We start from the raw sequence: 24,729 nt of genomic DNA on the forward strand, positions 1-24,729 counted from the left end.
TTGCAAGGAGAGCCACAAGGAAGGTTAGAAATAACCTAAATAAAAACATTGCCATGTAATTTTGGTAAAATATATATTTAAATATATTAATATATAATATATAATAAATCATATATATATATATATATATATATATATATATATATATATATATATATATATATATATATATATATATATATATAAATATATAAATATAATTTATTTTTTCCCAGACTTATTATTTATATATCACAAGAAAACATTGTAAGAACCCTGTGGCCTAACTGTAACTTTTTTGGCACTTGTCAGTTGAGTTGGCTTCTTTAAATTCTTCCAAATTTGTTATCATTATTCACTGTTGACTAGGATGTTAAGTGCACAGTGACAGCTAGTACTAGCACAACGTTTGGGTTATAATAGGGATCAGCTTCTGACATGTTAATACTTTGTTATATTTTATTATCCAAAAAACTAATTCAATACTAGAGGACTTCTATAAGTGTTACGTGGCAATGGTACAGCAATGTTGGGTTATCTAGTTAGCTATGTAGCATGTAAATGCATATTAAAACACTAGCTATCTGAAAACTACACTATAGGGCCAAAAGAATGTGGACACCTGACCATCACACCCACATGTGGTTCTTCCCCAAACTGTTGGAAGCATACATGTTTAGAATGTTTTTGTATGCTGTAGTTTTAAGATTTTGCTCCACTGGAATTAAGGGGCCCAAACATGTTCCAGCATGACAATGCCCCTGTGCACAAAGTGAGGTTTATAAATATATGGTGTGTTAAGGTTGGAGTGGAAGAACTCGTGTGTCCTGCACAGAACCCTGACCTCAACACCTCTGAACACCTTTGAGATCTATTGGAACACCAACTGAGCCCCAGACCTCCTCAATCAACATCAATACCTGACTTCACTAATGCTATTGTGGCAGAATGATCACAAATTCCCACAGCCATGCTCCAAAATATAGCATAAAGCCTTTACAGAAGAGTGGAGGTCATTATAATAACAAACGGTGACTAAATCTGGAATGGGATGTTCAACAAGCACATATGAATGTGATGGTTAGGTGTCCATATACTTTTACACCATATAGTGTAAGAAGCTACTGAGTAATTTCTAACTGAGTGCTTATTTATCCTCCTCTGTGATTCCAACAGAGTAGGATTTTTTTTATTTGATTTCCACTGAGATTTTTGAGTATTTTGAGTATGCACTACCACATTTAATAGCCATAACCATTTATCTTTTATGCCACTTTGTGAAAAAAGTGTCCTCTATATTTTGAACCTAATCTGCCAGATTGCTTATCGACTGTGTGCTCCGTAACTGTGAAGCTTTCTCAATATGATGAGGTTTTGTTTTTCTTCAGAAGTGTCATGTCTTCAAAGTAGACTGGAAACTAATATTACAGAATTGGATCTTGATGATACAGCACCCCCGTGTATAGAACAAGGCTGTGAAATGTTATCTTCATGCCTCTGAAGACAACTTGAATGGCTATTCATTCTGCAATTTTCAAAAAAAAAAAAGTGTTATAACAAAAAGCCACTAGAATGTAAAGAGGAACTAAAATAGTTGGTAAAATATGTTCCTGGTTTTGACGCAGAGAACTCTGCACAGCAGTGAGTAAGACATTCTGTAGAACGTTAGATTATTACATACCATTCGACTTCAAATAAAATGTAAGACATGTATGACAGTACAAAAATGTTTTTCTTATGTCTTATGACAGTATAAAAATGTTTCACACATATCAATAACAGTATATTTATTACAGACATTGCAGGGTAAAAGATTTCCATCACTTTTTATTATTTAATATAAGAACATTTACATCCTGTTAAAACACTGAGAGAAACTTTGATCGAACAGTAAGAGTACAAAGTTCAGTGTTTCATTTCACGGCCAGTCTGTCTGGATCAGGTATCTGCATCTAGTACATTATACATATGAAAATGAACAAACCAAACTCATATCAGCAAAAAAGAATCCTGTGTGCTGGATTGCATGCTGATAACTCATGCTCTTAATCGAGCGATATTGTATCTGGATATTGAATGAATGGACTCAAACAGTGAGTATTTACATTCAGTACTTTGGTTCTGGACACTGACAGCTATTTGTAAGCGACAATGTGTTAAATCCCAGCGTGACAATCCATAGAGGTTGAAGGCATTTCGAAACCATGATAAGACACCCTAAAGTTAAGTATAGGTTGTGATTTGTGTGTTGCCATGAAAAGATATGCAGGATATAAATTATGGAATGTGAGGATATGGAAAATGTCTGCAATGTAAAGTGGTGTTTTACATTGATTTAATGAAGACCAACCTACAGTCACATAAAGGCCCAGTCAGGAAGTGCTGCAGTATGAGGGTAGTTTCTGACCAATCACCAAGAGAAAACCACAATCCTAAAGTTTGTGAAGGTCCAATTACATAAAATTCCTTTTAAAGTTCCAGAAAGGAAACTAACATGACATTTGACAGACGCCCTTATCCAGAGCGACTTACATTTATCTCATTTTTTAAAAATTTTTTTATACAACAGAGCAGTTGAGGTTAAGGGCCTTGCTCAAGGGCCCAGCAGTGGCAGCTTGGTGGTGCTGGGGAATGAACTCATGACCTTCCAATCAGTAGGCCAACATCTTAACCACAGAGCTACCTCTGCACTTGACAGAATGGTGATATCAGTTAGCTTTTAGTGGTAGTTCATGGCTATAAATAAGACATCAATTTGAAGTGGTTATGTTTTGTTTTGCACTGGCACTTTACATTAACACTTCTGACTAGCACAACAGACTCTGAACAGACATCAGTTCTGAACTTGAACTGGAGAATAAACACATATTTCTCTGTCCAGTTGTCTTTAAACATTGTTTTTATTTTTTTTTAAACAGCTACGTTCACTATTCAGCAGACCAGAGCGATTAAATATATATTTTTTTAATTATGAAAGTCTGTGAAAACTTGATAAGCTGCCTTCAGCTAAATAATTAACATAGATGTGTGTAATTCACTGCAATAAGCTACAACTGAAGCAGTGATGGTTCATGTTTACAAAATTAGAGTTGCTGAACTATGGCCAGTTTTTTGTAAGTTGATCAATTCTGCTATAGTGTTTTCTGCCCAGTTGAATCTGCTGAAGTACTTTGTTGGGTCTGTATCCAGACTGCAGCCTGCCAGTTGAAGACTCCTGCTCTGTGTCAAATGATGGCACTTTTCAAACCACAGTAATAGATCCACATGTATGGACTAATCACGTCAGGGACTGCACTAAATTCTCCAGCTTCTCCAGCAGCACCTTACTGCGGCTTTCATATTTCATTTTTAAGACTTTCATCTACAGTAAAACAAAATAATAATAGCAGTAGTAAATTTGCAATTTTCATCTCAATAAGAAAGAAATATGAAGGAGAGCATTTTATCCCATGTACTTTGAATAGTTAAAGGTACTAAGCTTCCCAAACTTTTGAACTCTACCTGATATGGAAACACTGTTGTAGGGTTCTACATAGAATTTTTAAGGTTTTTCCAAGAGGGACAAATCAAGGAAGACTTAAAGTTTCAAAACTTCAAGCCTGTGCTGTGTGGATCGAGCAATATAGTACACGCCACCTGGAAGGAAAACTGTTGGGAAGGCTGTTTGACTAGTAGGGGAACAATTGCTATACTTCCAGGTTGAAAATGAATAATAATCTCAACTTTACTGCCTAAATGCTACCTTTAAATTCAACAAAGCAATTCATGTCTGTTTAATTGCAATAACTGTAATATCACCAGTTGAAAACTGTGAGGCCTAAACCCTATTCCTGCTAATAGTACTTAAGTGAAGCCTGTTGAAGGGGAGTTACTTCTCAGAAATCCAGGATGATGACAACCTCTGTTAAAATAAGGACATGTGATATACTCTGGTGTTGATAGTCTGTGCTGTTAAGAACTAAGCCAAACTTGAGAGCAGTATTGATGGATAAACCTCTGTTAGGCAATAGTGAATGTAATTTTGTATTGCAAGAGCTGTGGAACATGTTAAATAGTGCTCTCTCCTAAATCATTTGTTCAGCATGGTTATGGAAACCTTCTGAACACATGCAGAAATGAAACATTTGCAGTTAAGAGATGCTTGAACTTGGCATGGACTAGTTGGATAGCTTGATTGTAGTTCATAAGTAAATAAATAAATGGACAAACAACCAATAAAAATGAACAAACAAGATAATAAATGTCTACTCAAACAACCAAACAAAACATTTATTAAATGAAACATGAACATACAATAAAAAACAAAACAAACAGGGTCTTGGGTGTCTATGAATAGCCATAAAAATAAACACTGACCACATAGCAAAGAAAATCTTGGATGCCATTAGGGAACGGGGAAAAAAAATCCCGCTACTTGGCATTTAAATGAATTTAGATTAAAACATTTTTTTAATAACCAATTCTAAAACAGCGTTCCACATCAGAGCTCTTGAACTTGGGACATGGTTTTCTGATATGAATCTTGAGTAAAGCACTTAGGGATCTTATACAGGTAATTCTGGCTGCTATGTATGCAGCTGGCATAATTAGATGGGACATGTTTCTCAGGAGGGAAAGTAAATCCAGGATCTAAATCTTGCACAGTTGTATATTTCATAAATCCAATGCATAAGCGACCTCATGCTCAAGGCAATACAACCATCATAAATAACCAATCACTGGAATATTCACCACGTTCATTTCTCCTTTAGAGAGCAACCATAGTTTAGGCAAGACCTTCATGATTGATCGCCGCTCTCCCTCACCTCGATGATTAGCCAAAGAGCAAGAGCTAGATAATAAAGATGAACAGTCTATTGCTGCAAACTCCATCCTACACATATACTTCTTTTCTACTCAGGCTGCTCAGTGACTTAGAGCTGTCTGTTGAGACAGACAGAGATTTTTGCCGGCCTTTGTGACAATCTAGCAAATTGCCTCCTCACCTAATAAATGCTGCTATTTATATGACAAGCTGGTAATTTCAGGCATTGATGTACAATATATGCTGACAGGATTTCCACAGCTAAGGGCAAAATCAAAACAAGGTGTTGATAAATGACATGATTTGTAGATCATTTACAGATGGATCTCAGGACATGGTCTTGCAAAATTAACACTTGTCCACACAAACACTCAGTGCTCTATTATGCCATATATTTGTGTTATGGATGAGATGGGATATGAATTTTAATGCAAAATGACCATAAAAATATTAAATAGCCTCATGCTTGATTGCTTTTAGTTTCACAGATGCTTGAAGGAATTCAAATGTATGTCACTGAGTGTAGTTAATTAGTGTATGAGAAAATGCGGAAATGTTATGACGAACATTAAAGGAGGTTTTTAAACAGAGATTTATGGTTTTGTACAGAGCAGATACATATATTTCTCACAGAGTATGTCAATTATAAATTGGATTTTTTTTTTTTTTTTACAGAATATTAGTTACTGTAATTAAAATCAGAGCTGAAAAAGAATAAAGAAGAAAAGAGCAAGAACTTAGGCAAAAGGAGCAACACATTTTTGAAATAACGACACAGCTGACCAAGTGTGCTTTAATATCCGAACACAAACTCCACTTCATAAGGCAATAGATACGTGTTTTTGTCGGGTAAGAAATGTTTTTGGTCTTTGCCTGTTCCAAAAAGTACAAATTCATTCAATTCATAAGAGTGATGAGCCATTTATATTTAATAGAGCAATGTGCAGCTTTCACATCCTGAATGAGTATTAATGACAGAGCAATATTTACAAAGCTGCCCACAAACCTTTGCAAAACAATGTAATGTTATTATAAGATCAACATCTGAAAGACTGGAACATTTAAATAAGACAGTTTGCCATTTTGTTTGCCTTGATGTTAACCTTTTGGGTTTTTTTTTTGTTGTTGTTTTTTTGTCATATCTCTCAATATGAAGCGTCTGTTAAGGGCATCTCAATCCAGTAATAAATACAGAGAAACATCTCGCAATACATGATTTAGGACATCAGATAAAAATAGAAAAGTAAAGTAAACCTGTGTCTTGATCGCTATTACTGTATAACCAATTTTCACCATAAATTTATAAGAATGTAATCCTCATCAGCTATGCCCTTTTTCAAATAGAGTCACCAAATAATACTAAACATCTCCGAACACATAGAAAAAGAGCAGACATGTCATGTTTTTACATTGTTCCACAGAAAAGGCTAGGATGCAGTTCTGTCTCTCTTCAAGCTTTGCTCAAAAGCACAACTTGATTCAGTCTGTGTTAAATTTGCTTAACATTCAGATGTATGCGCACTCGCTACTCCCATGTCAATCACAACTTACAGTTGGTTCAATTTTGCTGCTCAGAGGTGGCAGGCTTAGAAAAGCAAACCCACAAGAACATGGACACTCATTTCCAAAATAATGTTTTTACCTCTCTCCCTGCCTTTCTCATTCACATTCTGATAAAAACAAACATGCCTAAGCAAGAGAGTATCACACAAGCTAGCCGCATAGCTGGCCGTGTTCTTTTCTCTCTTGCTCATTCATATTCACACAAACCCAGGCTGGAGAGTATTATCCAAGCTAGCTTCAAAAAGACGTATAAACAAACTTACCATCCATGCCTTGATGTTCCAGTCAAGCGCATTTCTGAATACAAAGATTCCATTAAGGGCATCTCAGTCCATTGTTAAATACAGTATATACATCTTTCAATACAAGATTTCAGAAGTCAGATAAAATAGTAGAGGAAAGTGCAGGAGAAAATCATGTGAGCTAGCTTGCACAGCTGGCTGAATTCTTCCTCTTTCTCATTTGCAATTCACACACACATACACACACACACACAGGCAGGAGAGAATTATCTGAGCTAGCTGCACAGCTGGGAAAGTTCAGGTTTGGAGGAGCTGGGCAACTTGGCACTGAAGCTTTGAAGCGAGTCGCGGACACGTGCCACCTCACTGGCTGAGAGCTTGAGCCGGTGGCGGAGTAGGCAGGAGAAGAGGTCGAGCGGGCGCTCAGTGGGTGGCGAGAGCCGATTTACACGGTCGCGGATCTCCATCAGTGCCAGAAAGGCAGTGTCCTGCGTGCCCTGTGTGTACGGGTAGTCCAACTGTGAGATCAGCTCCTTGACACCATCGGCGTCGAAGTGCATGCTATAACCGAACACCCTCAGGCTGTTGATCTTCATATACCCCAGGTTAGCAGAGTCCATTTCCAAAGGCTCATAGAAGAGAGTCTCGTTGACACCCGGGTCATCTGTGAGGATACGGCTGCGCAAGTAGACATGCACTGTCTCGAAGAAGGACTTCCATTTGGTGCCCAGCATCAGCGTCCAATTGTGGCATGGCAGTGCTGAGTCCAGTTTAGTTCGCTGCCAGTCAGGGAAGTTGTTCTGCTTGACGGGCATGAACCAGCTCTCTGAATGGCTTCCCCCAAACGGGTTGACGTAGATGGCAGGCACAGGCTCCAGCGTGCTGTTTTGTGTGGTGCAGATCTGGAAAGAGATTCCCATGAGCATATGCACCAGGTTTGACTTGTTCTTGTTGCTCTTGAGTGTAAGCAGCATGCGCTTGCGCCACGCTGGGTTGAACCAGCTTCCCAAGCGCACATCGTTGCTGATGTAGATTGCACGCACCTCCAGGCGCCCGTCAAGACGCTGCAGCAAGTGGTGTGCCTCTGCATCCACCATGTCCAAGTCAAAGTTCACATAGTGGTCCAGTGAGATGGCCACGGCTGGCCGGCATGAGCCCAGCTGCAGGAAGCTACCAGGCATGCATGTGCCACATCGGGTGACATTGTCTGGAGCACACAAGGAACACAGTGTGCCCTCACCCACCTCACAAGGAACTGTGCCCTGGCAGGAGCTGCCCTGTTCTGTAGGACACAAGCAGTAATGCACTTCCTCTGAGAAGGAGCCCAGGATTCCATGTTCGTTGCAGTACAGGAGAGACTGAACTCTGTTCAACCAGAAACCCAATGTCCTGCAGGAGAGAGGACAACCATTAGCATAGAAACAATCTGAAAATAATTAGAAATGCACAATTGACTGCGTTGCTTAATGCAAGAAAATTACATAAGCTCTGTGAGGGTATGAAAATAATGTTTGGTAAACTGCCTGAAAGTTTATAGAGGATTAACACTGGCTGTATTTTCATTCCACTAAATGAGGTAATCACTTCTCATGTCCATTGATTGGTAGGATTATTAAACAAGTGCCCGGGAACTGCCCTAATACTAAACCAAGAGAAAAAGTAAAAGGCAAGCAATAGACTGTGTTTTAGTTTCCTTTTTCTTCATCCTATTTAGCGAGGGTCATGTCAGTATGATAAATGCATTTGACTCGCCAGATTCATCCATTACCATCCTACTTACATCACAAAAATTGAGGAACACCAAGTTCCTCACACTCATAAATTAAAACCCTCTCTATCCTCTAGTGGCTCCTTTTCCTAAGGCAGTTCTCGTCGTCTGGATTGCTGAGTGCCTTACATTAGTCATACATGCCTTCTAATGTAACACACAGCATAACTGTGATGGCATTTTAAACAATTAGATATTTTTAAATAGCAACTAGGTGCTCAAATTTGAAGCACACTCAACCAGGAGAACTGGACATATTCCTTCTCCACGTCCTGTGCTGAATATACTGCCTTTTAATATAACAAATGAGTGACAAAGGCAGACAAAAGCTTTCTGTTTGAGTATGTTTATATATAATGAAATCAGTTCAAGGGAACATTTGGCTAAGTGACATGTCATTTATTTGAGCTGCCTCAGATCCAAAGCTGACTAAACTGATTTATATGTATTCTCTCCAAACACATTTTGATTAGAATTCAGAGGGACACATATGCCAAGGTCTTTTCGCTGTTTGTGTCCATGGGAGCTGCATTTTATTAGAGTGGTGGCACAAAATGGCATGTGGCTTGTCAGAGCAGAGTGAAAGTCTTCACAATAGAGTACGTTAACTACGACCTGCCACTCTCTTCGAGCACTTCATTACAGTGCACACACACACACTAACCACACTGCACAAAGGTCTTCTCAGTCTGGTTTAGAGAAGCTAAACAGCTCTGTCTCTTACATCTTCTTTGCCGTCTCACGTATCTCACATCTCTGTCTAGCCATTCTCATTCCCTCTTTTCTGTGTTCTCTGTGATTTCAGCTGCAGCTCCATACTATTACTGCCCACATCGCTGCCCACACAGCATCAAATAACAAATAAAATTCTTTAAACATTAAACATGCTTCTGAATTAGAGTTCTGATGCTTCTAATACGTGATCAATATGAAACATATTACGTGCAGTAAAATAAATTTGTCCACTGTCCAGTTTAGCTGTTTTGGTAATTCTATTGATAAAGGTTAACTGGAATTATGTTATGTATTATGTATGAACTTCAGCATTAATACACCATAATTTAACATTATATTAACTGATCTTTTTTCTATAATAAGCCAAATAAGCCAAATAATCAACACCCACTTCAACCAATGTTCATACCATCTATAAGCAAAAAGAATGCCACAATGACCGACATGCACTAACATCTTAATTAATGGTTGTTCACAGTTGTTAACTGAGGCTGAAGTTTCAATATTTACACTTGAGGTACAGAATTCAGTAAATTATCAACATTCAAATGCTGTAATTAAATTATTGATAATTTATTTCAATTTATTTTTAGTCATGCTGAATATTACACACACGAGTTTGCTAAGGCTCACAACATAAATGGCATGTAACTTTTCATGTTTTCTGCTTAAACGTTTTAGACCACATGTATGAAACACCAGGCCCATGGGCCAAGGCCCGGGGATTTCATTTTGCCTGCGTGAACTGCTCAACATTTTCACACTATCCAGAATTCACAGCAGAACCAAAGGCACTGCAAAAAAAGACATTTTAGCAAGTGAAAATATCTTGAATATAGTCAAATGTATCTATTATTTCCTATTACAAGATTACCATAAACCAAATATAAAACCACACTGCACTCGAAAAAATGACATCTTACCAAGTGTAAATATCTTGAATATGGTCAAATCTATCTAGTACTTCCTAAAATAAGATTACAATAAATCAAACATAAGATTATTAAATCTATTTCTAGACATTTTCACTCACATCAAGGTTGAAATAGTCCTGTTCTATTGGCAGATAATTTTGCTCCTTTTAACCATTTATTTCTGTAAAGAAGCAAAATTATCTTCCAATAGAACAAGACTACTGTATTTCAAGCTTGAAATGAGTAAAAATGTCTTGTAATAGGTTTAATAATCTTATATTTGATTTATTGTAATCTTATTTTAGGAAATACTAGATAGATTTGACCATATTCAAGATATTTACACTTGGTAAGATGTCAGTTTTTGGAGTGCAGTGTGCGCAAGCTTGCATCTCACTGTGTTTAAATAAAACCGATGAGCGGTAGTCATTTTTTCCTCCAACTTAATGGTAGTAACCTTTAAACTGCTTTGTGTACTTGCAGTCTGGTTTCTACCATGGCTAGCTTGACTGCGGTCTGAAACACAGGGCAAAATCGAAGCCTGTGTGCTGCTCTTGATGTAGGTTACACTCTCATCTAAAAATGATTCAGAAGCACATTGTGAGATGGGGAAATATACGAAATAAAAATCACAGTTGTTATCCTGATCTGTACAATTAATCTGGTAAGTGTGACATGCTCATGGATTTCAGGTGGATGTCAGACAGCAGTAGGACAATCTACCATCAAACAATCTTTCCATATTAATAAAGTTAAAATAATGTATTAATAATAGAGCAAAATTACACCTTATACAGTATTAAACATCCTGATCTGCTTTTCTGTATTTATATTGACAAAGGATGGTGAACATCTATAGACACAGTTCAAAAGCACAGTTCTCTAGATTTGGAGATTTTAATGCTGAAATGTATAACCTAATCCCTACAAGGGAATTTACAACCATCATTATCACAGCTGTGTATGTGCCTCCACAAACTAATGTCAAGTTAGCTTTGGATAATCCACATGATCAGTTGACTGCACACCTAGAAGTTGTTGTAAGAGTAGCAGGGGATTACACAAACCTTAAGAAACTCCTAACTAAATTCTACAAGAATATGAGCAGAGCTAGAGGAACACACTTTGTCTGTCCTTTCATATATGATCATTTGCATAAAAGACTATCAAAATATTTCACCCTTGGAAACTATGGTTGAACACCCAAATACAGTTTTTGCTCAGGTCAAGGGACATGGCTTTTAAGGCTGCCCACAGCATCTGGGATGCAAAGCCATAATGGACTACAGAAGACCACACTCAATCCTAATAATGATATTTACCTCCCTGATGTTCGCTTAGACAACCAAATTGGAAGGGCTGGCACAATTAGTGTGCAGAAGGGCTAGCAAACACTTGCCTTGCAATGCCATGAAGTACAGTCCACTCTGTATGGGATTAGCTTCAACAAACAGCTAGTCCAGGGTTGCATTTCAGATGTTTACCAACATATATAGCAATTTGTATTCCCCACTTGCCTGAGATCCACAACCATTCCTTGTGGCAAAAAGTCAACAATGAAACGTCTTTGAAAGTCTGATATTAAGACAGATACTGTATCAAAGCCATCACCCTCTCTGAGCAAGCAGATACACAGATGATGTGGACTAGTCTGCACTTCACACAGCCTGACATATCTGGAGCATCAAAACACATGTGAGAATCTTTAACTTATTTCATCTTTATTTTAACAAGATAAGTTATTAAGAATAAATTCTCTATTTATTTACAGTGGAAACCTGGCAATTGTGAAGATTTTTGGAATTTAATTTCAGCTCTAACTACTACAAATCACTTGCTAAAAAATTCAGCAACTTATGCCTGGGAACTTCACTCTGCACTCTGCACTTGGGCCCTGGATTTCTTAACCAACGAATCCGACAATGTCCAATCTGTGACAGATGAGACACTTGAACACAAGCACCGCAGGGCTGTGTCTTCAACACCCCTCTCTACATTCTGTTCACACGTGAGTGCATCCTGATCCACTCTTCTAACAGCACAGTCAAATTCGCAGAGGACATCACCATAGTGGGAGGATATCAAAAACAACAAGACAGCCTACAGGGCAAAACCAGGCAGAGTGGTGTCTAGAAAACAACACCAAAAAAGATGGGAGATGACTGCTGAGTTGAGGAAGTCGAGGAGCACTCCTGCCTTTACGTATACGTAGAGGACGTGGAAAGAGTAGAATGTTCCATGTTCCTGTGGGTCTACATCACAGAGGATCTGTTACATTGTGGTTTTCACCTAGTGCAAAAGGCAGAAAAGAGACTGCTCTTCCTATGGAGGACTGCACTGCTGCCAACCAAAGAGACTTGTACAGAGTGATGAAAACCACCCAGGAGGATATCGGAACAAAGCTGCCGAACATGGATGACAGCTATGCTGACCACCTGTACAGGAAGACTAGTAACAGTGCAGGAGGCATAACCCATCCAGTTCATCTCTTTATTCCTCTACCTTTTGGAAAGTGTTACAGGAATATTCACACAAGAGCAGACTGCACAACGGTATGTTCCTAGGAGCTGTAAGCGCATTTACCCCTACACCAACCCCATCCCAAATCCTGCTAAGGGTGACTAATGCCCTTTTAGTCTTTTTATGCCTTCTTAAAGAACTATCTTATCTTATCTGATCAGATCTGATCAGATCTGATCTATATGTTAGATGGAAAAGGCACTTTACCTTTCTCTGGGCAGGCTGATCTTTGGCTGTTTGGGACAGCGCTTGCTGAGGGTGAAGAGTTTCCGCACAATTTTGTTGTCTTTGCCAAAGATCAGTTTAGTGCTGGTCTCCAGCTGAGTGTGGCGTCTCTGCAAGGCTGTGTCCAAACTCCAGAACTTCAGGATAGATGATGTGTTCAAAAAGCGATCGGTGGGCAGCTTCTTCAGAAAGGCCTTAAACTCATCTGAAAAAACAAACAAGGAAACAAATCATATTATAACAACCTGTCCACAATATAAAAAAACTAGGCATTCTGGACATGAAACACTGAACACTGATTAGTGAAAATAACCAGTAGGAATTAGCTGATGTTACAAGTGAATCATAAGAGCTTTGATTCTGAGTAATTGGCTGTGAAGCATGGGTGAAGGAGAAGTGACATTTCAGATAACAACCTGAACATCTCAAGGAAATGCGCAGTCATTGGCTCAAAAGGTGTGGAGTGAGAATGTTGTAGAAAACAGCAATCAGTATATCATTTCTCAGTTTGTGTCCCTTTTCTGGGCTTCCGATGGCAAATAGAGACAATAAGATGTGAAGGATCATTGTTCCCTGGACGAAGTGTAATAACGATAGCTGTTGAACACAGACACCAGTCCTATTTGCTCGCCTGAAACTGCTGAACAAGCATGAAACACCACACTTCAGGGACAACATCAAATTCAAATTATCCTAATGCCCATTTTAACTTCGAGAAGTGGTTGAGCTGACACTGGCAGTCCTTGGAAATGACTGAAATAAAGACACTTGTGCAGATGTGGACAGTGAGAAATGGGCGAGCTCCTGGGGACTTCTTCAGGCTATTGGACATATAGCTTGGGTTCTGCTGAGCACCCTGCTGTCCCAGGCAATTATAATGTGCAATGATCCCATGTAAGACGGCAAGCCCATAGGCTCCCACCAATAACACTGAATCAGTGTTGGATAACATTGGGTTTGGCTCAGAGAGTCGTTTGAGCTCAGTTTACCCACTGCTCTACTCATCCATGACCAGCTGTGCTCTCTCTCTCTCTCTCAGTCTGTCTCAGACACATCAATGTGACCTTCATCAGAATCAACTTTCTAATAATTATCTTTGGCACTTTTTGTTCCATTTTATACCCTTACTTGCTTTATCTGAACACTGAACTGTCATCTCTCACACATATGCACATTACTCTCATCATTTAAATACACACATACTGTATATGTTATTAGGAAACTATATTATCTAACAAGTGACAATGTCTCATTCATCAGTGTCTCACTATGAGGCTTATTGCTTAATTTGCATAAAAAGCAGTTGGAAGTGCTAATGTTAAAATGTACAGAAGTATAGTATACCGCTATAAATCAGTCCACTGTATAGAAATGTTATCTAATGAAACAAATTCCGTTGTGTTCAGTAGCGCCCAGACTTGGCTGTCTACTATGCCTAGAAAGGAAAGCCAGCCATGAAAGCACGCCTGTCTCTGTCTCTCTGTTTGTGTTTTTGACTTGATGTGGTCTGTGTTTTTCCTTTTGCTGCTCTGGCTGATAGATCTCATCTCTTACTTCTCTTCTCCTTAGTGACTTGTCCTCTCTTTCTTATCCTGCCCTCCTCTCCCCTTCATCTCTCTTTCCAGGTTGTCCTGCTGCTGAAGAAGGCTCATTAGTATTCATGGCACACTTAGAGAATGTGCTCTGCCTATCCACCTCTTTTTCTGGCGGTTACAACTTTGTGTTCAAATTCATGAACAATTGAGCTCTTTCAAAATGTTACCAATAAAAGGCTATTTTCAATCACAGACACTGCATATCCTCATTCACTGCAGCAAATGAGTATTCCAAATGACCATAAACAGGAGGAGAAATAAGAGCTGCAGCAGTCTAATTATGTTCAATTAGATGCCAGACATGGGCTTTGCATTGCAGGGCTCCAAATACGGGAGTAAAGGACATCTGTATATGAGCTCTGGATGTTTTAGCACTACTGCCCTGAAGACAAAATTCTCTTTCTCTCCAAAGACTCACATAGTGCTGCTCATTATACAAACGCAGTGCACACCTGCATCCTGATATCTGAATAGTTGCCCAGTGTTCAAACCAACCCTGTAGAAAAGCAAGGCCCACTCTCCCTTGCTGATGTGAGGGTCAGTACAGAATTACACCTCTATAATGAGGGGGTCAGTGGCCAATACACAGCAGCAATTAACCTACCCTTTTTACAGACTACCCCAAAAGGGCAAAAAAAAACAGGCTGAATGTGGAATGTTATTAGCCATTTTCTTATTTCTCATTTATTGAAAAATGCATCCTTTTTTTAAAATCACATATTATTCGTAACTACTGTCTCCCTGATATGCTGCAACACAAAATACAGAAATAAGACTTTGAAACCTGCACAAACCCTGAACAAAAGATACAAAAGGAATGCCAAGAAACTGTAATCCCGCCATATGAAACAATTCTGTCTGAACATAGCACTTTAGAGGAGCAGACAGTAGTGTAATAGCAGGAAGCACTATCAGTGGTATGAAAAAAATTCAGAGAGGGCAACTATAGATGCTCTGGAATGCCAAATAATGCCATTGATATGTAGTGTGATGGGGAAAAAAACTGTTTTATTATAAATGCGCTACTTTTTTCATAAAGAGTTGGTCCTCTTTTTTAGAGTTGCAAAAATGGCCACTCCAAAAAACACTTCAAAAACACACAAAAAATAACTGTGTAATATTTGTTATAGATTTATTCACGTACTGCACTGTACACCTTTCACCTCAGTGATCTGACTTCATGATGCTGACTTTATTATGCATGCAAGAAAAGGCCTGATTTATCTGGATAATTATCTTCAGGATATCAGTGAGATGTATGCAAACTATTCAAATGAAACCCAGAACAACATAAAGTTATATCACATCATGCTGCAACTGGATAAACATATCAGGCTTTCCAATTTGAATTACCTATTATAATTTGGTCATATGCTTTTTCATCTGAGGCAAATGGGATTCTCAAGTTCATTATACCTGTAATGAACTGCTTTGCATCTAAATAGAGATAAAACGTAATTATCATCACCAATGCCGTCTGTTTTACCATGAAAAATCAGGAGTGGATGAAACTCTGAGGTGGTTTCCAGTCCGTCATCAACAAATAGTCCTGTGTGCTGAATAAAAATAAAAGCTCATCAGGTGTGTTTAAATCTTAATGAGATGAAACTGATTATGGATATGAAAATGGAGGCTGTTGGCCTTCCTCATAGTTTCTTTTTGCTTCTGACTGATCAGTGTTGTGATATAATTTATATTAACAAGACTTTTTATTTTCTTCATGGGCGGATTGGAAAGACTTATATGCTATGTGCAGCAGGATGAGAGACGTAGCCGCTGGCCTCTATATGTCTTTTTTGTCTCAAATTGGAGTTTGAGTTTGGAGCTGCAGGAGTTGTTCTGCTCCCTGTGGAGAAGGCATTAATCACAGATTGGTCAGGGGAATGGGAAGCTGCGAGCTGCAGAATTATGAGCTATCTGGAGAAGCTGGTGGCTGCCAGAGCTGTGATTAGGCCATTTCCTGCCTCAATTGGACAAAATTTTGCCTGGTCCTTCTTAAACACCATTGTAGATCTAATCTGCATCAGATCAAGAAGTTCCTTTGCTGCACTAATCAGTATGTAAGTCATAAAAAAAATCTATGTCAGGAACATCACCACTCCTAGATTTTTCTGTCAGGAAATGAAATGATCATGAAATGTATTTACATTAGTACACAGAAGTTTGGGCTATTAACAATTTATGTAAATTACATCTTCAAGGATTTTTCTCACTTCTATTCAGACAACTGGACCAGTGGATGATCAATCCAAGGTCAGGCAATTCCCAAACGCTGATATATTCCTTCCTGCATCATAGAGAATGATTTCCTGGAATGTTAACCATAAAATCAGAGATAATTCTGGGCTGAAGAGATCTGAGGCTTGGATTTTCAGTCCCAGGCCATGATGAGACTGACATGAAACTTATTTCCTGGTGTTCACCAAAATGTGATGCCTTTTCTCTGACAAGCTGAAGGAATTTTTCTCCATTAATCAGATGACTGGATTGGCAGACAGTTTGAGTTATCTGAGGCCAGGTGCTTTCTGAATGCTAATGTAGATCTGGCAGGTCTCTTCCTTGCAAAATGGTGCAAAAAGATTTGCAGAGTCAGAAATCATTTTAAGCCAGACTTAAAATGATTTCTGACTTGAACTGTGTGTTACACTACCTATATATGCATTGTTGTTCACTGCCATATTCAATTCAATTCAATTTTATTTGTATAGCACGTTTAACAATGGACATTGTCACAAAGCAGCTTCACAAAAAATATATTGCAAATATGTGAATTTATCCCTAATGAGCAAGCCAGAGGCGACAGTGGCAAGGAAAAACTCCCTGAGACGATATGAGGAAGAAACCTTGAGAGGAACCAGGCTCAAAAGGGAACCCATCCTCATCCATACTATCCTCCATTTGACTTTGCCATGGTTCATGACCTGTCACTCATTTTGTCACTCTTTGAGTGGTAAGAATATCTTTGTTCATTGGTGAGGACACCAATCCTTTTAATTGATTATAAAACATAAGACATTAAATGAAAATTAAACATACAGTATCTTCTGTATTTATGAACTATACTGTGGTAATGCCATTACACTGAGAGTCCAACTACAGTGAGGTTAGATACTTAACCCTACACTTTTAGAATATATAGTACAGTATCCAATATATGTCCCTCTTAATTATTAGCAATGTAGCTAATAGTTACGGAAGCAAACCTACCTACGAGATGGAGAATACGGATCATATGACTCAAATCAGTTTTTATATCAGCTGGTTAATTGGACCTGAATAGAAACTTTGTAACATAAATGTGATTGTTAAAAACAGTTTAATGATGGAAATATGAAATATTAAATTTTGACATGCACTGAATATGAGGATTATTTGAAGTACGATATTTCGTCCTGTATCAAAGCATTTTCTATTACTGAAACCTCAAATCATCAAGTCCAAACCTAAATTATTGCACATGTTCCCTGTGATAGTAACCGTATACACTGAACCATAAACCATGTCCATGCTGTTGGAAGTGTCATGCAATCAGCTTGCTCTATTGCACTCTGGTGTGTCCTTTTAACAAGACCTAGAAAAGCTCTAAAGGCCTTAGCCTCCAAAACCTCATAAAAGAGAATAAGCCCAAGTAAAACACAGTTTCCCATCTGTCAAAGCAGATCCAGAGACGTAAAACCTCATCTTTTTCTAAAAACGTCTCCCAAACTGTAAACTGTTGGCATAATCCTTGCATTCAGACAGAGTCACACAAATTTTGTTTGATTATAATTATATTGATTATTTTCATAACGCCATCTCTTTACAATCTAATTTATATGCATACTTTTTATAGCATTCTTTAAAGGGCTTACGATGTCCACCACGAAAAAAGAGACTTCACAAATATGCAGCATTTTTTTCTACCTTAGATTTTACATATCTCTAGAAGAATGATGCTACTCATTGAACTCATTTTAAGATTTTACATTACCAGCCATTAGGGTGATGCATGCATTTTATAATGGTCTATTATGTGCAGCATAGCTATGTGCCATGCTACAGGTTGTAAATGCACTGGGAGCTGCACTGAACTGAAATGGGGCGACTGGATGAATGAGGTTGACTTAAATGAGGTTTACTTAAAATAAGCACAAGGTGGGTGGCTTGCAAGATCTCTATAGGTATGGGATGCACAAATCATTTTTCACATCATTAAAAAGAAAGATGATGTGAATTTCTGTCAAAGAAAGATGAGGCTTAACTATTTTCTATGTGTATTGAGAAGTTCAAGAATAGTGCTTTACTGGATATGAAGTAAAAGGGCACTGAATGCACATAACATGATATGCCAGTAAATCTTGAGCAACTTGGAGCGTGTTATATGTCTACAACACTGTGTTCTGACTAATGTAATGCGCTTCTTCAATCATTCATGCCCAGACTTCTTTTAGGCCACAGCTGCCTCTTGCCAACTCAGAATGTTAGACCGATGTTCTACAACAGTGCAATAATGTACGTGCACTGACACAAGAACAAATCCAGATCATCTTTTATGACATTGTTTTCCAAAGTGATTCATCCTTATGAAAAATGCATAACTTCAATATGGAAATAGCAGTATTATTATTTTTCTCAGGTTCAGTTGTCACAATAGTATAGAGGACACATACAGTAAAATGTCAGAAGACCTGCAGTCTAATTTAGTGAGACCATGACTTAAGTAAAGTAGTTAACAAGTAATTCCGTCAGCTCTCCTGATCACCTATTTGTTGGACAACATGTGATTGACAACACACACCAATGCATGTCAATGTGTAAAAATTATACTTCGTTACACGTTTTAAAAGTTCCCCAGCATCCATTAGAAAATGTTTCAGTACATCTTGTATGTATGTTCATAGGCAGAGAATTATTTTATGAAAAATGTATGTATTTTGCGCTCTACCAGGCTGATGTGATGAGGCCACGTATCAGCCAGTAGAAGATGGTCTGGGTGAGACTTGAGTCATTCATGCCAATGATGAGGAAGATGGAGGAGAAAATAATCACAGTTGTTAGCATCCAGAACTGTACTCTCCAGTCTTACAAATCAATAACTCAGCACTCTATCAGTGTGTTCTAAGGGTGTAACACAGTTCCACTATTTGTATCTGTATGTGTTTAGTGCTTCAAATATCTGTATCTGTATTCGGAACTGGAAGTGGGCGTGGTCTAGAGAAGAAGGGTATTTTTGTTGTTGTTGTTGTTGTTGTTTTCAAATGTGAAACCCTGCAATACACTGAAAAAGAAACCCCACAGCAGCTGTAAATAAAAGTAATTTTTCAATTCTCAAAATATAACAAACAGCTACCTAAGTTCCTCAGATACTGTACATCACTCGAGTTCATAATTAGTCTCAGCTAGATGGCCTCTGGACCTTTCTGGCAAGCTTTCTATATAAAATGACTGAGTAAGATAGAAAACTAGAAAGTCTTTCAAAACAAGATCTTTCCCAAATCTGTTGATTATAGTTGACAACAATATCAAACTAATAATATTTTAGCAGATTTATTTTTGCTTTTGGGTTTGTTACACTCCAGAAAGTTCAAAAAATTTCAATGGACACGCTCTCAGAATCAACTACCAAGTTGGGACGCAGTGCTGCTGCTAAATGGGGTCCTTTTCTTATAATGCCTGGATGGTTTTCCAGGAAGATTTTATTTTAATAATGGATGGAGAATGTTCACTTAGAAACAACTAAGACATACAATGAATGTACAAAATTTTTAATGAAATGTTTATTTTTGGAGACCCCATCAGAGATATGTGGTCTGCACTGGCTTTATGGAGAAGTGGCTCTACAAATAAATGCACTTCTTTTCTAAATTTCAGGCCAGTTTGCAAAGAAATATGGTTTTAATTTGGAACTCAGTAAGGCAATGTTTAGGTTGGTTACTGCAGCAAACAACTGACAATAGAAAAAATACAATACTACTAATACGATTAAAAAAAATTAATAGTGAATCTCCTAAACTTATCTGTTTAGAACATGTTATTCAAAATCAATTATTAAGTATTTAATATAATAATAGAATATTATGTATTATACTGAAGGTATTAACAGTAAGTATTTATATTCAGTTACATCTCTAGTTTGTTCACAGGTCTTGGCACAAAATACATTCAGTAAACTCAATGCACCCACAATATAAATGCATAACTGTTTGTTTTTTGATGAAAAGGTTTTAACAAAAGACAATGTCACAAAGCAGCTTTTACTGAAATCTCAATGTAGATTTAAATCCCTAATGAGCAAGCCAGAGATGAAAGTGACAAGGAAAAACTCTTTGGGACAACCTGAACAAACCTTAGGTGAAACCAGACTCAAAGGGAAGCCAGAAACCAAAACAAACCTACTCTTGAGGTTGGTACTGGGTTCTCACGACCATACCACTGTGAGAATGCCTAAAAAGTCATTGTGAACATAGTTTTATGTACAGTACCACAACCGAAAAGGCTTGTGATAGTTTGATGGGACTGTATTGGTTTTATTCTGTCCACCGTGAGAAAAAACTGCTTTGACTTGTGCCATTTATATAATTTTCTCTTATTACACAACACCAACTATTTGAATAAATACATAACTTTAAGTGAATTACAAAGATATTTGAAATGATGTGATGCGACCTAATGTAGTCCTTGGTTTGTTGACACTACTGTAGTTTGACTGTAAAGCAAATTAAAGTCAAGAAAACTTTCTTTTTGACTTCAGCAACACACCATGTACTCATATGATTGATAAATCATTATCTGTCCAGAGTACAAGCTCAACTGTATCAGCTATATCTTAACAATGCTTCAAGCAGAAAATAATTCACAAATCTCTGAATTCAACTCCATTAAGGCATTATTGCCATCCATTAGCATGTGCTTAAATTTGCATTTCCCTTTGAAGTTCCATTTCAGAGCAGCACATTAGAGTTTTGCCTTTTATCTGCAGCTCACCTGTTTAAATCTGTCAGTAATAACACACAATGGACCTCTCAGAGCCTCTTTACAGACAATCATGCACACAACTTTAGAGAAAACCCTCATGTACATGTCAATTTTCACTTCTACATATTGATCTTAGCAAATACATAATTCAGCAGGGCAGACGAATAGAAGTCTCCTTCCGGCAAGCCACAGTGATGCACTAGCAATTACAAAATATCTCACATCAGTAAAAAGCCTTGCAGCAAACCCTAAATCACAGTGGGGAATAAGGAGCACTGTCCAAACTTCTCAGTGAAGAAAAACATTCATAGTACTGAGTGACAAAAAGGATTGCTATCTACAGTCAGGTCGATATGTATTTGGACAGTGACACAATTTCCGTAATTTTGCCTCTGAAGCAGTCAAGATGTAATTGAAGTACAGCTTTAATTCAAGGGGTTTAACAAAAATATTGCATTAACCATTGGAGTTATAGCCATTTTTTTACAGATTCCCTCCATTTTCACAGGCTCAAAAGTAATTGGACAAACTAACAATCATAAATATTAGCATTATTTTTAATACTTGGATGCAAATGCTTTGCAGTCAAAGACTGCCTGAAGTCTGGAACCCATGGAACCCACGCCTTTAAAACGCCTTTACTGCACCCACCTCCAGTTGCTGCTTATTTGTGGGACTTTCTGCCTTCAGTTTTGTCTTCATTATTTGAAAAGCTTCCTCAATTGTGTTGAGGTCAGGTGACTGATCTTTACTTACATTCCATTTCCAAGCTCTTGGGTTGTTTTCGTGGTACATTTTTGGTCATTATCCATCTGCAGTGTGAAGCGCTGTCCTATCAGCTTTGCAGCATTTGACTGAATCTGAGCAGAAAGTATAGCTCTGTACACTTCAGAATTCATCCTACTACTTCTATCTGCAGTCACCTCATCAATAAACACCAGTGCCCCAGTTCCATTGGCAGTCATACATGCCCATGCCATAACACTGCCTCCAGATGTTTGACAGATGATGTGGTGGTGGCTTTGGATCATGAGCCCTTCCTTTCTTTCTCCATACTCTTCTCTTCCCAGCATTCTGGTACAAGTTTATCTTGCATCTTGACTTTTTAGAGGGTTTTTTAAGCAAAGTCAAATCTGGCCTATCTGTTCTTGAGTGTTACCTGTGGTTTGTATCTTGAGGTTATCCATCTGTATTTACATTCATGAAGGCGTCTCTTGATTGTAGACTATGACAATGATACACCTACCTCCTTGAGTACACATAAATGTACTGCTCACAAAGGTTAAAACTCGTATTGGTTTTCTTTATCGTAACAAATCTTCTTTTACGCATTCTTCAAAACAGCTTCTGGTTAAAATGACAGTGCTCCCAATTCTGGATTATGGTGATGTAGTTTATAGGTTTGCTTCAAAAACTCTTCTTCATAAACTGGATGTTATTTACCACGCTGCAATCCGCTTTGTTACTGGAGCTTCATTTAACACTCACCATTGTCACTTGTATTCTTTATTGAACTGGTCTTCTCTTCATTCTTGTATACAAATTCACTGGTTTTTGTTTATTTACAAAACTCTTATTGGGAAAACTCCGCTATATTTACAGTCACTTCTTAATATTCATAATACAAGTCATAATTTGCGCTCTAGTAGTTTTATTAATTTCTGCATACCTAAAGTTCGTACCTCTTTTGGTCGTTCCTCTTTTCAGTTTTCTGCTGCCGATGACTGGAATCATCTGCAGCAGACCTTAAAGCTTAGTTCATTCATTTCGCTTACTTCCTTTAAAAATTTAATTCAGTCAATAGTACAGGATCATTGTACTTGTTTTTAGTTATTTGTTTGTTTTTATGTCACTGTTTATAATTGTGTTATTTGTAATTGTATAATGTCTTTATTGTTGTACCTGCTTTTTATGTTGCCTCTTGGCCAGGTCGTCATTGTAAATGAGAACTGGTTCTCAATTGACTTATCTGGTTAAATAAAGGTTATTATTATTATTGAGAGTGTTCTTAAATTGGCTAGATGTTGTGAAGCGGTTTTTTTTTCCCCAAGGAAAGAATTCTGTGATCATCCACTTTAGTTGTCTTCCGTGGTCTTCCAGGCCTTTTGATGTTGTTGAGCTCGCCAGTGCATTCCTTCTTTTTAAGAATGTACCAAATTGTTGATTTGCCCACTCCTAATGTTTCTGCTAATTCTCTGACAGGTCTGTTTTGTTTTTGCAGCCTAATGATGGCCTCCTTCACTTGCATAGACACCTTTTTGGACCACATAGTGAGAGCTCCCATGAACAGCTACCAAATGCAAATTCAACTTTTGGAATCAACTCCAGACCTTTTATCTCTTTAATCTGTCATGAAATAATGAGGAAACAGGCCACATCTGGTCATTAAACTGCTTATCAGTCAATTGTCCAATTACTTTTGAGCCTATGAAAATGGAGGTACTATGAACAAACTGCTGTAATTCCTAAACAGTTAATGCAATATTTTTGTTAAACACCTTGAATTAAAGCTGAAACTCTACACTTCAATCACATCCTGATTGCTTCATTTCAAATCCACTGTGGTGGTGTACGGAGGCAAAATTGCAAAAATTGTGCCATTGTTCAATTACTTATGGACCTTATGGAGTGTATGTCAATGTAACTTTTCTATCGAAGCAGTGTACATGTAGAGAAATCGAAGGGAGGGCATGCTTTCCCATCCAAGATTTGATTAAACAAAAAGCCACATCATGTCTTAGCAGCTTTATCTCCAGATAGAGATCATAGAGCTTTATTTTAACTTAGGTTTTGTGTACTCTGCAGTCTTTGTTTCCATTGCATACACTGATTGAGGTTATGTAAGTTACCAATTGGTAGCTGATATCTGAATACATTTCAGGTTGCTTGATAGTTCTTGTCTGATTACATGTTTAATTTATCATACTCAATACATCAGCTATATACTGGATTTCTCTACATGTACACTGCATCAATAAGGCTTTTTACTCTTTTATATTATCCTAAGATAACCCTATGTTTTAAGAGACATTTCTTGTTTTAGTTATATTTCCTGAAATTGTATTTTAAGAGTCATTGCAGAACTGAGTTTAAGCCTCACTTAACATTTTTAGATGATTTACCCAAACCAAAACCAAAATCCATGTACAGAGATATAAATGTGTATATGTATGTCTTATAGATACCTCACATGTGCAGATTCCAGATTTTGTACAGACTGTACCTGCTTTAAGTGAAAGAACTTTTCTAGTGCCGTTAGTTATTTTGTCCAAGGCCAAACAGATTGTATTTGCTTAGCTCAGAGTGGCTTGTGACCTTGTCGTGTGTACTAACTCAGCTGCATCGACACTTGGTCTTGAAAGAGCAATATTTGTCCCTACCAATCACACACTTATTGAGTTTGTGTATATTAGCTGTGACACTGGTAACT

At 37.8% G+C, this 24,729-nt stretch overlaps 1 protein-coding gene across 1 annotated transcript in view; it reads right to left on the reverse strand.

Annotated features, from left to right (window-relative positions):
- Positions 1-1,751: 1,751 nt before the first annotated feature.
- brinp2 (bone morphogenetic protein/retinoic acid inducible neural-specific 2) overlaps positions 1,752-24,729 on the reverse strand; it is a 116,783-nt gene continuing 93,805 nt past the window's right edge. Inside the window, exons 7-8 of the mRNA XM_026937242.3 lie at positions 12,733-12,955; positions 1,752-7,977 (exon numbers count right to left, since the gene is read on the reverse strand). Coding sequence (XP_026793043.2) covers positions 6,864-7,977; positions 12,733-12,955 — 1,337 coding nt within the window. The 3' untranslated portion in view covers positions 1,752-6,863. The remainder of the gene's footprint in view (positions 7,978-12,732; positions 12,956-24,729) is intronic.

The sequence above is a fragment of the Pangasianodon hypophthalmus genome, chromosome 4, assembly GCF_027358585.1.
Source record: "Pangasianodon hypophthalmus isolate fPanHyp1 chromosome 4, fPanHyp1.pri, whole genome shotgun sequence".
Classification (NCBI taxonomy): Eukaryota; Metazoa; Chordata; class Actinopteri; order Siluriformes; family Pangasiidae; genus Pangasianodon; species Pangasianodon hypophthalmus.